The sequence below is a fragment of the Miniopterus natalensis genome, chromosome 7, assembly GCF_054644295.1.
Source record: "Miniopterus natalensis isolate mMinNat1 chromosome 7, mMinNat1.hap1, whole genome shotgun sequence".
In the NCBI taxonomy this organism is placed as follows: Eukaryota; Metazoa; Chordata; class Mammalia; order Chiroptera; family Miniopteridae; genus Miniopterus; species Miniopterus natalensis.
In genome coordinates, this window is record NC_142087.1 from 63,326,018 (window position 1) to 63,341,735 (window position 15,718).

Consider the following 15,718-nt stretch of genomic DNA (forward strand, 5'->3'; position numbering starts at 1 on the left):
AATTCAAGGTGATTACTGTTTTTTCCAGCCAATATTTCCCTGTTTTCTGAACTTTATTCTTTAAAAGTTGTTATTTATATATTTATGAATGGATCATTGTCTCTGTTGTGCTTCCTCTGTGCTCAATATAGACCTTATAATATTTAAACTCCCTGAGGATGGGGTCGCTTTTTACATCCCTGGAGTTTAGAATAGTGCCTGACACATAGTATTTAGTAAACATCTGAATGAGTGCCACTTTATTTTGCTTCCTTATTTACATGTCAGTTACATCGAAGATTACTTCCTTAAGGTTGGGCTTCTCATGGTATTTTTGCATTTCCAGTGCCTGGTACAGAGCCTCAGTCACTGAGGGCTCAGGAAAAGTTAGCTGATGTTTCTGCTGTTATTCTGTTCATCATCATCATCTACCATTTAAGTACATTGTAATTTTTGATAATTTGTACTCCTAGGTGTTAAATAACGATAATTTGGAGTTTTGCTTTCAGGGAGGGGGTGATCCTCAACTTTATATGGTTACATTTAACTTTCAAAGGACAAAACTTTGAATGTAATACTGACTAATATAGATGTTACTTACTTTGCTTAATTTCAGATACATCTATATAATGGGAGTACAAGAAAGAAATGAGAAGTTGTTTTATAGAATACTGCAAGACGATATCGAAAATCTGTTGCCAATTGTATATACACCAACAGTTGGTCTTGCCTGCTCTCAATATGGACACATCTTTAGAAGACCCAAGTAAGGTTTATTTTTTAAAAATATATTTCAAAATGATTATTATATAGAAAAAAATCTTACTCTATGACACCTATTACATTTTTATTTCTTGCAGCCTTACTTCAACCACATTTTCCACCTCACAAAAGCTTAACTTGGACAAAAGGGATTAATAAAAACCCAACACATTCGTGTCTTTTATTTTTGTAGAAATAGCATTGTTCTTTCTTAACCTTCTTTAAATTATTATTGTTAGAGGAACTGTGTGTTTTTGTACCAAAAGAAAAGGTACTTTTTTTTTTTTCCTGGCCACAGAATCTCTAGAGTTATCATTAATGTTTTTGACAATCTGGCCAAATTAAGAGATCAGTTCTCATTTTTTTGTCAGCTTTCATTCCTGTTGTTTGTTGTTTTTATGAACTTTTGTGAATTTTAATTTCACATAGTTCTAGCACCTCCATGTATTGTAAGTGGAAAAAGACTGGAATGGGCATTCACTCCAGTCTTTGAATAAGTTACTGTATCCCTTTGAATCTGTTTTCTCATCATCAAATAGGGATACCAGTACCTATCAAAGAGCTGCTGAAAAGGTCAGATGAGGAAATTGATGTGACTTATGGTTGTTTATAAACTTTTAAGCATTATCTGAATGCTATTTTTACTTAATTTGAGTTGCTTTGTTCTTCTGACCTATTCTTTTCTCAATCCTTATATCTTTCCCGTGTCTTACTTGCATATTAACACAAATGTAGAAATTCAACAATGTGTGATAGCATTTATCTTTACCTAGCCTAGTGAATTTCAAATGTTGATGTGCATATGAAACACCTGTGGGACTCACTTAAAATGTTGATCCCTGCCAACTTTTCTCTCCTTGTCCTTCCCAAGATTCTGATGAAAAGGAGAAAGGTCTGGAGGTCTGGATTTAATGAACACCGTTGGTGGTGGTGGTGCAGGTATTCCCTGGAAGACACTTTGAGAACACTGTGTGTTCTAGCCAATGTGCTGCCATCAGTTAATGTGTCTGAAATGTTTCTGTGATATTATTCAGCCTTTCAGTTCTTTTGTAGTTTCTTTTTCATGTAGAACAGTGGTTCTCAATCCAAATTAAAGGGAAACATAAAAAAATACTGATGCCTGGGCACCCCCTGCCGAGATCCTGAGTCAGTTATTCTAGAATTGGGCCCAAGGGTTGGTGTTTCATAAAAGCTCATGGGGTGATTCTGATGTGCACCCAGAGTTGAGAACTGATGTGAAACATAAGGCACATGGCTTTTGGGTGAGGGCAGGTACTGTGTTTCATTTATGCAGTATGCTGCTGCAGTGGTTTTTTGTTTGTTTTTTACATAGAATACGGTCAGTAAATCTGATCTAAACTCCAGGCCAGTTATATCAGAATCTATGGGGTATTTTTAAAAAGCACATCAGATGATTCTATTATGTAGTTATGGTCAAGAAACTGTTTAACTAAACTGATTTGAGCTAGTATAGTAATGTTGAAGTTAAGATACCAATGAGAAAGTTAGATGTGAGAATCAGTTTGAAGGCCCTCTGGGACCTGTTGGCCCTCATCTCTGCCTGACCTATTTTCTAGAACCTATGTTTTGTTTTGGTTTTGGTCTTCCTTCCTCCTTTCTTCCCTTCCTCCCTTTTTTGAAATCTGGATTAATTATCTCAGTTGGATAGCAATATACTGTGTGTTTAAAATAACTCTTCACTTTTTCCTAATGCCTCAAGGATGTCATCTTTTATGTGAAACTACTTTAGTTTTCTTTCTTCTCTTCCTGCTCCTTCAAATTTCAATTTTTCAGTTTCAGTGAGTTTTAGCAGTAGTTTATTTAGCCTTATTATGCTCTTCTGCATTGGTCATTTATTTTTATATTGCTTTTTACTAGAGGTATATTGGGTTTATTTGAAAATGATACATGGATACATTTCTTCTTGCATAAAATGATCACATCATTTAATAATAATCTTTGTTGCAACTACTATGTGAGCAATGCAGTTACAGTTTGAAGTAGTTGAAAATAAACCAGTGCAGTGTGATTTAGCTAAATCTGCTTGGAAATTATACTGTGTCTTGATGTTTTATTAAAATATCTAAATATTCCAATTATGAACAAAGACTTAGAAAAAAACTGTTGTGAAATGCAAAGGTGTTTTTGTTCTGTTGCAGGGGATTATTTATTTCAATCTCAGACAGAGGTCATGTTAGATCAATTGTGGATAACTGGCCAGAAAATCATGTTAAGGTACTAATAGCACAACCTTCCTTTTCACAATGTTATTTCTTTCCTTGTAAGTTACCTCTAAATTTTCCAAGAACAGTTTTTCATTGTTGCTCTGATTTATTTTGCACTTACATGCAGGGTGTCCCTAAAAAATATGTATAAGCACTTAAATAGCTGACAGCTCAATTTTGAAAATGAAATGTATTTTAATAAACACTGCCTTTATAGTTATTCAAAGTGTGTGTATACATTTTTTTGGAACATCCTATACATGCAGATTTAGTGCTCTGAGAAGATCATGATAGTAATAACTACAAAATGTGTTACTGTTATAAAATTTGACTTTGGGAAAGAAATTGGAGCTAGTACACAAGGTGGGCTTGCTCACTGTCAATGGTGTCTCCGGCCTCTATATTTCTTTTCTATTTCAATTAGTTTTAATATTTTTTATTTTATTTCATATTAATTAATAAAACTATATTAAAATGACATAAAAACTTTTATTTGAGCATTTTATTTGGGGAGGATTCATTATGCCTTTTTCCTTCTAAATCTAAGGTAGATTTAGATCCTTAAAGATAAAACAAAGTTTCAAATTTAGCAAATATATTGGTGAATCTGGCTGTCTTTCATAAAATGAAATCAAATGAGTTAAGATCTCCTGTTAGGCTTTAGTGTTTACTACATGCAGTAATCTTACTTGCTTTTATTACATCTTCTTCACTAAAATAATCTTTGATGAATAATCATTAGTTCTAATGGTCTAGAGAAAATCTGATCAGATAATTAAACTCACAATATTATCTTAAAACCTTGTGGGTAGGTATATTTTTTATTCTAGATCTTTTTCTCTTTCAACATTGCTAAGGTTTTTCTTGTTTGGCCTAGGTTATTATGTTGGAGTAGCATGTTGTTTATGTCTAAACTCTTTTTTTCCTCTTATCATTAATCTCTTTATCAGAAATTTGTTCTCCACTCCCCTGTTTAGTCTTTGTGAAGATGTTTAGTTGATCTTTCAGTCAAAAGCATTCTGTTCCTAAACCAAAGACAGAAAAGCAAGTCTAATTAATTCTCTTTTTTGATATCTAGATTCTAGAAATACTAAAAATTTAAGTATACTTAGTTGGTTTACTTTGGAAGTTAGTCAAGAAGCAATTTTGTTTTTAAAAGTGTAAAAATATCAAAATCTTTTAAAAATGCTTTTCTTTAATGTCCCATTTTTTATCACTTTTAATTAATTATTATTTTTATTTTTTTTTGTAATTAAGGCTGTTGTGGTGACTGATGGAGAGAGAATTCTGGGTCTTGGCGATCTGGGTGTCTATGGAATGGGAATTCCAGTAGGAAAACTTTGTCTGTATACAGCTTGTGCAGGAATACGGCCTGACAGATGCCTGCCTGTGTGTATTGATGTAGGAACTGATAATCCAGTAAGTAAAACCCTTTTCCCCCTCTGATCCTCATCTCATATTAAAAATTATTTTTATTACATTCCTCTTTTGAAGATAATATAAGAAGGGAAATTTTTTCGATTAGGTGTTTGTCTTAAATTCTGCTTTTAAATATGTTTTTATTGATTTTAAAGGGGAAGGGAAAGGGATAGAGAAATAGAAACATTGATGAGAGAGAAACATCGATCAGCTGCTTCCTGCGTACCCCTTACTGGGAATCGAGCCCGCAGCCCGGGCCTATGCCCTGACAGGGAATTGAATCATTGACCTCTTGGTTCATGGGTCGATGCTCAACCACTGAGCCACCCTGGCCAGGCTTAAACTCTGCTTTTAATATTTATACAAAAAATAGTAAATTAAGCCTATTAAAAGTTTCTTGAAGTAGGGTAATAAGGTTTAAAAAACTATATTAGTCATTTATTTTGCAATTTTCATTTTTAAGAATATATTTAAACTGGTTATGTAACAAAATAACTATTTTTACATTTGGTCTATTTTATAGGCACTGTTAAAAGATCCATTTTACATGGGCTTATATCAGAAAAGAGATCGATCACAACGTTATGATGATCTGATTGATGAGTTTATGGAAGCCATTACTGACAGGTATTTTTTAAAAGTTTGAGTATATAAAAGCATCTTTAATTTAAAAAAAAAGAATTCACCATTTTGTTTTATTCCTTTATCTCTTATGAAGATAAGTAGGAGGTTAAATTTTGAGAACTTTGGTTCTTTCCTGCTGATCAGATGTGCTGAGACATCTGATACATGGTGATACCCTGCCTGCTCTGCCTTGCTTTCCTGAGTTGTCCAACATCTTGAGGGAAGTGTGCACTCACTGCTCCTTTCATAACCTCACTGTCCAGTTCTTTTAGCCCTTGGCATCCAGGCTCACTTCCACCATTCCAGTGAAATGTGCTGCTTTCATGTTTTAAATTCACTGACCATTTGGTACTCCTCTCTCCTCATTTGCACCGTCTGACCAGGTTTTCCAATCCTATGTCCTCAAAATTCTCTCTTCTCTTGACTACTAAGATTTTCCTAACTTGGTCTTTCACCCACCTTTTTCTTTCTTTAGTCGTCTTCACTGGTTCTTGCTCCCTTTTAGTGCACGTGAATGAGCACATGGTTCTCTTCTCTTTGAATCATGTAAGCTGTGATCCTTATATACGTGCCTCCTACCCCCATGAGAACTCGTCTGTGCAGTCCCCCTCCCTCTGCGGCCTGTATTTCTAACACCTGGAATTCTCCATCCACACAGTCTGTTGCTCTTTCATATTCATGTCCAAAGCAGCTCCTTCCCTTTCCAAACTGCTGATCTTCTGGGCATTCAGCCTCTGTTAATGGCGGTAACCTTCACCCTGCTGCCAAACCTTTGGTCTTGTGTTATCTTTGACTCTTCTTCCTTCCCCAGCCCTCAGATCCAATTGGTGGCGCCGCTGAAATGCCTCAGAAGTAGATCTCCTCTTTCCATTGCCATAGCCTTTCTGCAGATTCTCATCTCTCTTGGGTTTTTCTAAACTTTCCTCCAGTTTCTCTCCTCTCCAGTTCATCTCCACGTTACCACCAGGTTAACTTTTTTTAAAGCATATGCTTTATTATGTCATTATTTTGCTTGAAATCTCTAATTGGTTTTCCATTGCCATAGGGTAAAGTCTAAACTCTACTTTTATGACAAAGTCCAAACTCTTTACTTTTGTGACCTAGCCCTGCCCTTCTTTCAAATTACTGGTACATAAAAGGTATTAAAAAATGAATTTCTTTTCAGAGTCAAAGTTGACATAGTGAAAACTAAACTTCACCCTCCTAGTAATTACTGTCTGTCCCGCTTTCTGCCTTAGACGGTCAAACAGCATCTTCTTAGTGGTCCAGGTTGCCTTGGTGGTTTAGCGGACCTCTGCCCTTACTTCCCAGCTGTCCTCATCATCAAGTTCTGTAGGTGTTCCCTGATTGTCCCATTTACTTCTGTGGCTTCTGCTTGAGATCTTTTTGTCCTCATGCCATAGTAACCCCCTTGCCGCTTCCCCTGTCTTTCTCATCTCTTCCCAAACCACTATGTGCTGCACACCAGTGGCAGGTTTATCGTTCCTAAAGGGAGTCGTACATGAATTCTTTCCTTCTCTGAAGACTGCAGTGATTCTACACCAGATACAGAATACGGTCCCCATTCCCTAAATTGGCACTCAAGATTCTCCCTTATCTTTTCATATAAACCCTGAAATATATAGCCAGACTGTTGAAAATTCAGAGTCACCAAAATACATCTTGCTTCCTACCTCTTAACATTTTGTTCTTTCAGGGCCCAAAAAAGTCCCACCTCCTTTTCAAACCTTCCCTTATTACCCCATCTCACCAAGATGATTGACATCTTTTTCTGAATGCCCATGAACTCATATGGCAATTATTTTTTTAACCTTTTATTTATATACTTCCTGTGCTGCTGTTTAGCTCCTAATGTAGTGAGAATATACATAGCCAATATATACTCTTTGAGACTTAGAGACAAAAATCTTTTTCTTTTTAGGAAGTAATTTAGTGCTTACCTGTGCTGGGTAACCTCCTAGGCACTTGGAAATAGTTTATGCAGATTGATAACCCACAGGCTCACCATGGTACTACATTTGTTTTAAGCACCCTGTAAATTTTTGGAATGAGAAATAGATTTTTACATTTTGAGTCTAGTCTTTCACAGACTGAAAATTGCCAGATAGCCTTAAATGAACTAACAATATATTATATTTTAATGCTATCATAAGGAATATTAGACAGGAAAGCTGTTTAGTAGCAGTTTTTCAACACAACCATTTACAAGGTTTGCTGGTTTTTAGATATGGACGGAACACACTTATTCAGTTTGAAGACTTTGGAAATCATAATGCATTCAGATTCTTGAGAAAATATCGAGAAAAATACTGTACCTTCAATGATGACATTCAAGGTAAAGCAAAAAGAACTTTAGGATTTTAATTTCTACTTTTTAAACCCTTTTTATGTGACAGTTTTTATTTATTTATAAAAATCTTTATTTTTCTTGTAGGGACAGCTGCAGTAGCTCTCGCAGGTCTTCTTGCAGCACAAAAAGTTATTGGCAAATCACTCTCAGAACACAAAATCTTATTTCTTGGAGCAGGAGAGGTAAGTTTTTGTAAGCGATTTTGAATTAAAAACCAACACTCTTTAGAATTAGAAAATGGGGCATAATGAGCTTATATTTTTGTTGTGATAGATGGGGAGAGCTCGTAATTCAAGATCTCTCTTGTAAAGTAGGTAATTTAAAAGAAGCTTAGAGAATATCACAGAGTCAGCTTTTATGTGATTTGTAAAGGAAGAATAAACCAAATATCCCTCTTAACATATAACATTAACATATAAAGTAATTCAAGCATTGCATCGTACTCTAGTCTTTACTTTTTAAATTTTTGTTCTGTTGGACAGGCTGCTCTTGGCATTGCAAATCTTATTGTTATGGCTATGGTAGAAGGTGGCCTCTCAGAAGAAGAGGCACAAAAGAAAATTTGGATGGTTGACAAGTTTGGTTTATTATTTAAGGTAAGGAATTTAAAACTTGGAGAAGCAAAAGAATGTTTAGAATGATATTTTTTAGTTTGATTTTAAAAACTATCAATTTTTAAAATTTTGTATCTCACTGGACTATACAAATTGTACTAGTTGGGGACCTTACAGTATGTTCTCAGCAGAACTCCTCCGGTCTCAGACTTTTGTCTTTTATAAAAAGACTCTTGCTTTGTATTGAAATCATAACCTCTCTGTTGTTTTCTTGCCATTTACATCTTTGGAGCAAGCTTATCTCAATGCACTTTGCTCCAGTTCTGAAATCTCTCTTCTTAATTTGCACCAATGTTCCATTAGTACATTTTATCAAAAGGTAAAATGATCTTCTTTTTTCCTTCGATCTCTGACTCTTAAGAGATGAAATAATCATGCAGATAATGTTGTACTTGACCCTTCTAAGACTAGGTTTTTAATGGGAGCTCAGAATGTTCTAATGGTTAGCAGGCCATCTGATACTTGAGCAAAAATTTGTTAAACCTTTAGTGATCATAATTGAAATCTATGGACCCTTTCCCCAGAAAAAGGCACATATTCTTAAAGCCAATTCATGGATAATAAAGAACTTGTAGCTCAGGTTGATTTAGTGTCCTTTGGACATACCTTCCTTCCTAGCATTGTCATTTTATTAGCTTAAGAAATGCCCTATAGCTTATACTCCGTAACACGTTGACATGTAGGTAATCTTGCATAGCTGAACCTACCCCTGTACACAGTGCTGTTGTATTTTTACCTTATATAACGATATAGCAGTTACTTGTCATTTACATCTTTGGAGCAAGCTTATCTCAATGTACTTTGCTTCAGTTCTGAAATCTTTCTTCTTAATTAGTACCAATAGTCTATTAGTACATTTTATCAAAAGATAAAATGAAAAATTATTAAAGTGTGTGAAAAATCTTGAGTGCTTCAATTACATAATTTAAAATAATAATTGTTTTAAATATATCAGACATTGTGCTAAAACTTTACATTTTTATTTTATTTAATCTTCTCAAAAAGCCTATGGAATTTTACAAATGAGGAAACTGAGGTTTAGAAAGGTTAGGTGACATTTTCAAGGGCATTAGCTAATAAGTGAGGAAATTAGGATTCCTATCCAAGTAGCCTGTGAAGCCTGTGCTCTTAACCATTCAACTGAGTTCCCTCTCAAGTAAGCTATAACTGCTATATGTTTGTATATAAAATGCAAGGACATACTTTTAGAAAGCTTTTGGGAGGATAGGTATTTTTACTGCTACAGAAGTAGTTGGGTATTTCTTTTTGTGATGTTGGCTTTTACAAATGTTTTGTGATTCTTTATCATATTTGTAGTAAGTCAGACCTACATTGAATATAATATTAGTTAGCACAAGTGAGAATCCCCTGTTCACCTGCAGGTTCAGAGTATATTTTCCTTTTATTCTGTGAGTAGCTTGACCCATAGATTCTAGGCTTCCAGTCTCTCCTGGGGACCCAAAATACTGCCATCCTTTTTGAGACTTTCCTGTTGAATTGCCGTATTGGAGAGCTCTGGTCCTGGAGACACGCATAAGACGTCATTATTCTGAGAACCTCAGTCTGGTGAGGCTGTATTTCAGTCCTTTCGTTAACTTCCCAGCCAACCAATGATGGTGTGCAGCTTTTCCCAGTCCCTGCTAGTTTTTATCTGGGGTTATTCTGGGGCTCTGATGGAAAAATTCACCTTTGCAGGGGACATCTCTTTTGCCAAAATAAGGATATGGATTTCTCAGCCTGGTTAGTTTTCCATCCAATATGTTTTGCCTGCTTTAAGTCATTTAGAAATGTTTTATTGTTCTCGTTTGTCACTGATACCTCTCCTGGCTTTGTGACGCTAGTAAGGATTTGCTTTTTATAGTTTTTGACTTGGGATTTTGGGAGGAAAGCTGTTTCTTCATTCAGCCATCTTCAACCAGAATTCCTTGTTCCTCTTGTTTCTGAACTCTTGGTAGTCCAAGTACAGTTCTGAAATTCTAAAAGCTCTGAAATCCCAAAGCTTTTTCTGAAGTTCATTTAGTAACACATCTGACTGGCCTGAACTTATCTGGTAACAAAACCAGAGAGGCTATTTGTAGTCTTAACCTTTTGTACTTGGTATGACTTGTCATAAGTTTTATTCAGTTGTGGGGTACCCATTGGTAGTATTTGATATAGTACCATAATACATTTCTAAAATGTGAAAAATTCTGAATTCCAAAATGCATCTAGCCAGTACAGGGATTGTAGGACTTTGTGCCATATTGAATTTAGGAGGACTTCACAGAGTAAATGAGTTTTTGAGAGGGATTACAAAGTTTCTGGTTATAATGGGATTCGATTTATGTTTTATATTTGGGTTTATAGACACTGTGAAGATAGAATTAGAAGATAAGGGTTGAAGAGAAAAGTAAATGAAAATAAATTCATATTGTAGAAGCAGTGTGACCCATAATGATGTCTTTTCAGTTAATCCTCAATAAGCATTTACCAAAATACTGTATTTTATGTAAAAATTTAGGGGCGGAAAGCTAACATAGACAGTCATCAGGAATCATTTGCTCACTCAGCCCCAGAGAACATACCTGACACTTTTGAAGATGCAGTAAATATACTTAAACCTTCAGTTATTATTGGTAAGTAAAATTGTTGCAGATCATTTTCTTAAGTAACTCTATGTTGCCAGTCATAACTAACATGCAGAATTATTAAAAATGAAATGATAGATTTTACCTAGCTTTCAGCATGTATGATGTTTTCTGTAATAGTTTTTTGATTACAGTGTGTAAAGACAGTTCAGTTAATGTAGGTTGCTTGTATTTTTAAGTGCTAAAAGCTGTGGGATTGATCATGCTTTGCTTTTAGAATTGGTATGACTGTTAGGCTCAGAACCTAAAAAGATCAAACTCTTTTGACACACTCTACCAGAAAATCCCATGCAGAGTCGAAGATTTTCATTGGCAACAAAGTTGAATTCTATTGGTACATTTTGAGTCAGGCATTGCATAGCTGACATAAGACTAGGACACCGTGGCATTAAGCTACAGCAGAACATGTAACAGTCTTAAAAAGGGGAGCTATTTTATTTCCAATGTAGCTGTAAGATTTGAATCTACAATTTTCTTTTAATTGTGTCTGTTTTATGTAGGAGCCCTATTGAATGCTAAATAGGAAAACAGTCACGAACAGTAAGTTTCTGTGGTCAGGAAGAGTGTCTTTGTTAGTTTCTTCATTGATTAGAACTCATAATTTTTTAAAAATATTTCTTTATTGATTTCAGAGAGAGGAAAGGAGAGGGAGAGAGACAGAGATAGAAACATCAATGATGAGAGAGTCATTGATCCACTGCCTCCTGCACGCCCCCCACTGGGGATTGAGCCCGCAAACCAGGCATGTGCCCTGATGGGGAATTGAACCCTGATCACCTGGATCCTAGGTCGACGCTCAACTGCTGAGCCACGCCCGGCCGGGCAGAACTCATAATTTTTAGAACAAGAAGAAATCTTAAAGATCATCTAGTCTAAGACTCTGTCCATTGACTCTATCCCTGGAGGGTCAAGGAAACAAAAAGAAAAAATTTAGTTGTTTTAGAACTCATGGGGCTCCTAAGAATATGCCTGTGAACCTCCACAAGGAGAAACACTCGAATATAACTTCCTTTTTACATAAGAAAAAACAGGCACAGAGATGTTACAGCAACTTGCTTAAGATTTGTGAATATTTTCACATAGCCAGGAGTGACAGCAATCACTAAAACTAGTCTCCAGCCAGATCAGTATTTTTTTTATATTACATAAGAGTTTATAAAATGGAATTAAAAATTGATTATTTTGACTGTTAACTATGAGTGTTCTTACTGGATGAACTGGATAAAAACTTTGCAGAGGCATCACTTAGTTATTTCCAGATTCCCACCATGGGCTAAGTATTCTTTCTGCATGCTATGCTTTCTTTAACACTGCACACTTAGCACATGTTGCAGGTTTTCTGATTTTCCATTTACTTTGTTGTTTGTCTCCAAACTATAAGCTGCCTGAGTTATACTAATTTTTATGTCCTAATGGCCTATTTCAGTGTCTGAGACATTGTAGGTACTTAATAAACTCATTAAATGGAACTGTATCAAGAAAGTGGATTGCTTTAGTCAAGATGATCTTTTATTCCTTATTTTGTAACAAATACCATACACTTTAATAATTTAACATTTGAATTGCAGGTTTTTATCTTTAAAAATTTTTTTAATTGTGGTAAAATACACTTAACTTAAAATTGTCCATCATAACCATTTCTAAGTGTGCAGCTCAGTAGTGTAAGTGCATTCACATTGTTGTGCAAGCCATCTCCAGAACTTACCGTCTTGCAAAACTGAAACTCTGTACCCATTAAACAACTACATTACCCCATCCCCTGCCAACCACCATTCTTTCTGTACTATGAATTTGACTACTTTAGTACCTCATATAAGTGGAATCATACAGTATTTTTCTTTTTGTGCCTCGTTTATTTTACTTAGTATAATATCCTCAAGGTTCATCCATGTTGTAGAAGTTTTATCTTAATTAGACATAGTGATGGAGATAGTCTTAGACTCTTTCCCCCCCCCCACAATTTACTATGTCTGGGGTGAACAATAAATATTTAAGTGAAAATTTAGCGTTTTATTGTTTTTCTTCTCAGATTTGAGGTTGTGTTCCTATAGCATTATTTCAGCAATGCATGATCTATCTTTGTAATGGGAGTTAACCTGTGCTTTTGTTATGGTAAGCCCATTTTAGAAATGCTGTTGATAGAAATTGCTTTATTTTACCTGTAATGAAGTTGGCTGTTTTTCCCCTTATTTATTACAGGAGTTGCAGGAGCTGGCCGACTTTTCACTCCTGGTGTAATCAAGGCCATGGCTGATATCAATGAAAGACCTATAATATTTGCATTAAGTAATCCTACAGCAAAGGCTGAGTGCACAGCTGAAGAAGCATATACACTTACACAGGTATTGATCAGTAGTAATTGAATGAATTCGTTGTGTCTGTTTTTTTCCCTGTATTAACCTGTTCGTTACATCCTTGCATAATTTTCCTGGTTACTCTGGAGATTACAACATGTGTCCATGGTACTAATTATTGCTTGTAAGAATTCTGGAAAGTAATTACCTCATAATTCCATTTTTTAACACCTTCATGAATTTTTTTTTGCTGTTGCTGTACTTTTTTTTTTTTAATCTTCACCCAAGGATATGTTTATTGATTTTTAGAGAGAGGAACATTAATGTGAGAGAGAAACATCTGTTGGTTGCCTCCCATACACGCCCCAACTGAGGACTGAACCCACAACCCTGACTGGGAATTGAACCCGTGACCTTTTTGGTATACAGGATGATGCTCCAACCAATTGAGCCACCAGGCCAAGGCAGTTGTACATTTTAATTGTCTATTTTAAACCCCAAAAGATGATGTTTTAAATAAGAATTATTTACTTAGAATGACCTACATTTTAATATTTTCTATTGCCATTTGTTTTTCCTGCATTTCTGTGCCTCTGTGTAGGTTCATTAATAGAAGAATTTTCTATTTGTCTGATGAATTTTCTCGATAATGTCTTTATTTTACCTTCATTTTGAAGGATATTTTCACTGTGCATAGAAGTAAAAGCTGCTAAATACTTTATTTCAGCACTTTGAAGATTGTTCTATTGTTCATTCTATTGTTTTCTGACCTCTGTTTTCCTTTTGATATGTCATTTTGTCTTGGGTTTAAGCAGTTTCACTACCATGGACTAGGTGTGAGTTTTTTTGAATTGATTCCATCTGAGGATTGTAGAGCTTCTGAATTTGTGGCTTAATGTCCTTTGGGGTATGGGAGTGGTGGTATGTTATTTTGGCAATATATCTGATTTGATCACATTCTTTCTCTCATGGTACTACAATAATATGAAAGTTAGATTTCTGACCATAAGTCATATATCCTGTACACTGTTTTCTATGTATACCATCCTGTTTACTCACTGTGTTTCATTCTGGTGATTTTCTTTGTATTTTTGCATATTCTCTTTTTAGCTGTGCTAATCTGTTGTGAGGCTCTTAATTCTATTGTGTTTTTCATTTGTAGAATTTCTGTTTGATTCTTTTTATAATAATTTATTAATTTAGTGACACAGACTTAAAATTGCATATTATAGAAATAATCAGTTTACAAGTACTTCTTTCTTGCCCACACATCTCATGAAATAATTCTTAGTACCTACTTTAAATGGTTCTTCATTAGAAGTGTTTGTCTTTATGACAGTCTTTTCCTTTTCCTTTTCCTTTTCCTTTTCCTTTTCCTTTTCCTTTTCCTTTTCCTTTTCCTTTTCCTTTTTTATTTGTCATCTGACAGCTGTCTGGAACAAATTTTTACTTCCATCCAAGGTGTTTAAGATTTAGTTCTTTTAAATTCTTTGACACTGCCACTCGCTGGGTTATATCCCAATTACAAGTATCTGCATATATACTATTAGGACAGTTGGTATTTTCCTACTGTTCTGTAGGATATGTTTGTAGTCTGTACAATGAAATCACCTAGGTATTGTTCTTATTAGTGATCTTTAAGTGGCTCCAGGAAGTGATTTTTAAAGGCTTGTTTACAATGGTATCCAGGAATAATCATTGTTAGGTAATGCCCTTGAGAATAATTAGTAAATATTCTCTATTTACTAATGTTTTTGTTTCCATTTTATTAAAAAAGTTTTTTTTATAGAAAATTTCAGACATATAAAGGTAGAGAGAATAGTATAATTAACTCTAATGTTGCAATACCTAGCTTCAAAAATATTCAACTCTTCAACAGTCTTGTTTCTTCTACATTCTACTCACCCCAAATTATTTTGAAACAGATCACAGACATTAGATCATTTTATTATAAATATTATATCTCTCAAGTCAAAGATTTTTTTAAAATGTAATCACAACAGCATCATATTTCACAATTTTAATAATAATCTTTAAATACTTATTTGATCCTTTTGTTTGACTTGCCGTTCCATGCTAAATTTTTCTATCTTGTCATTTAATTTCTTGAATATATGAATCATAATTAAAGTTATGCTTGATATTAATGAATATATAATTCTCTTGTCAGTTCATTTGTATTATCTGTCTTTCTCTTTTCTCTTAATTATCCAGTTCTTGTCTTTTTGTAAACCTAGTTTTATTCTTTGTTTCTTTATTGAGTTCTAGATAGTGTGGATGAAGAATTGTAGCAATAATTGTGTCCCTGAATGAAGTTATCTTCCTTCAGAAGGGCTTTACCTTTTCCTCAGATAGCTGTTAGTCTGAGGTGGTGCATCCTGATCTAATCAGGATGCAGGCCATGTGAGGCCTAGTCTGTTTCCACAGTTTGCCCTTTCTCCTGATGTGCATCCCTTTGAGTGTGAATCAAAATCCCTGGGGTGTTTATGAGCACCCCTCGTCCCCAGTCATCCCTGACCTTTTACTTTTTTTCTCTCTGCCATCATGAGACTCCTGATAATTTTGTTGCTTAGGCTCTCAGCTACAGATTTTGTTTTTGAAATCAGCAATCACCTCGAGGGGGAAAACTTCAAGTGCTGTGCTTGCATATGTTGCTTTTAACTACTTTTGAATCTTAAATGTCTCCCATCTTCAAACTCTCACTATCTTGGTAGCACCCCTACTTCTTATTTGAATAATATTTTAAATACATTTTATTTGGTTTTTCTCATTATCACCCGAGGGAGAATTGGTGTGAAATAACCTAGAAGATCATTGCCAAAGC

The 15,718-nt window shown here is 34.9% G+C and overlaps 1 protein-coding gene across 1 annotated transcript in view; it reads left to right on the plus strand.

Moving 5' to 3' along the window:
• Positions 1-15,718, plus strand: part of ME2 (malic enzyme 2) — a 51,598-nt gene that overhangs the window by 20,355 nt on the left and 15,525 nt on the right. Inside the window, exons 4-12 of the mRNA XM_016225087.2 lie at positions 596-745; positions 2,901-2,976; positions 4,224-4,385; positions 4,909-5,012; positions 7,235-7,344; positions 7,444-7,541; positions 7,842-7,955; positions 10,474-10,588; positions 12,800-12,942. Of these exons, the coding sequence (XP_016080573.2) occupies positions 596-745; positions 2,901-2,976; positions 4,224-4,385; positions 4,909-5,012; positions 7,235-7,344; positions 7,444-7,541; positions 7,842-7,955; positions 10,474-10,588; positions 12,800-12,942 (1,072 nt within the window). The remainder of the gene's footprint in view (positions 1-595; positions 746-2,900; positions 2,977-4,223; positions 4,386-4,908; positions 5,013-7,234; positions 7,345-7,443; positions 7,542-7,841; positions 7,956-10,473; positions 10,589-12,799; positions 12,943-15,718) is intronic.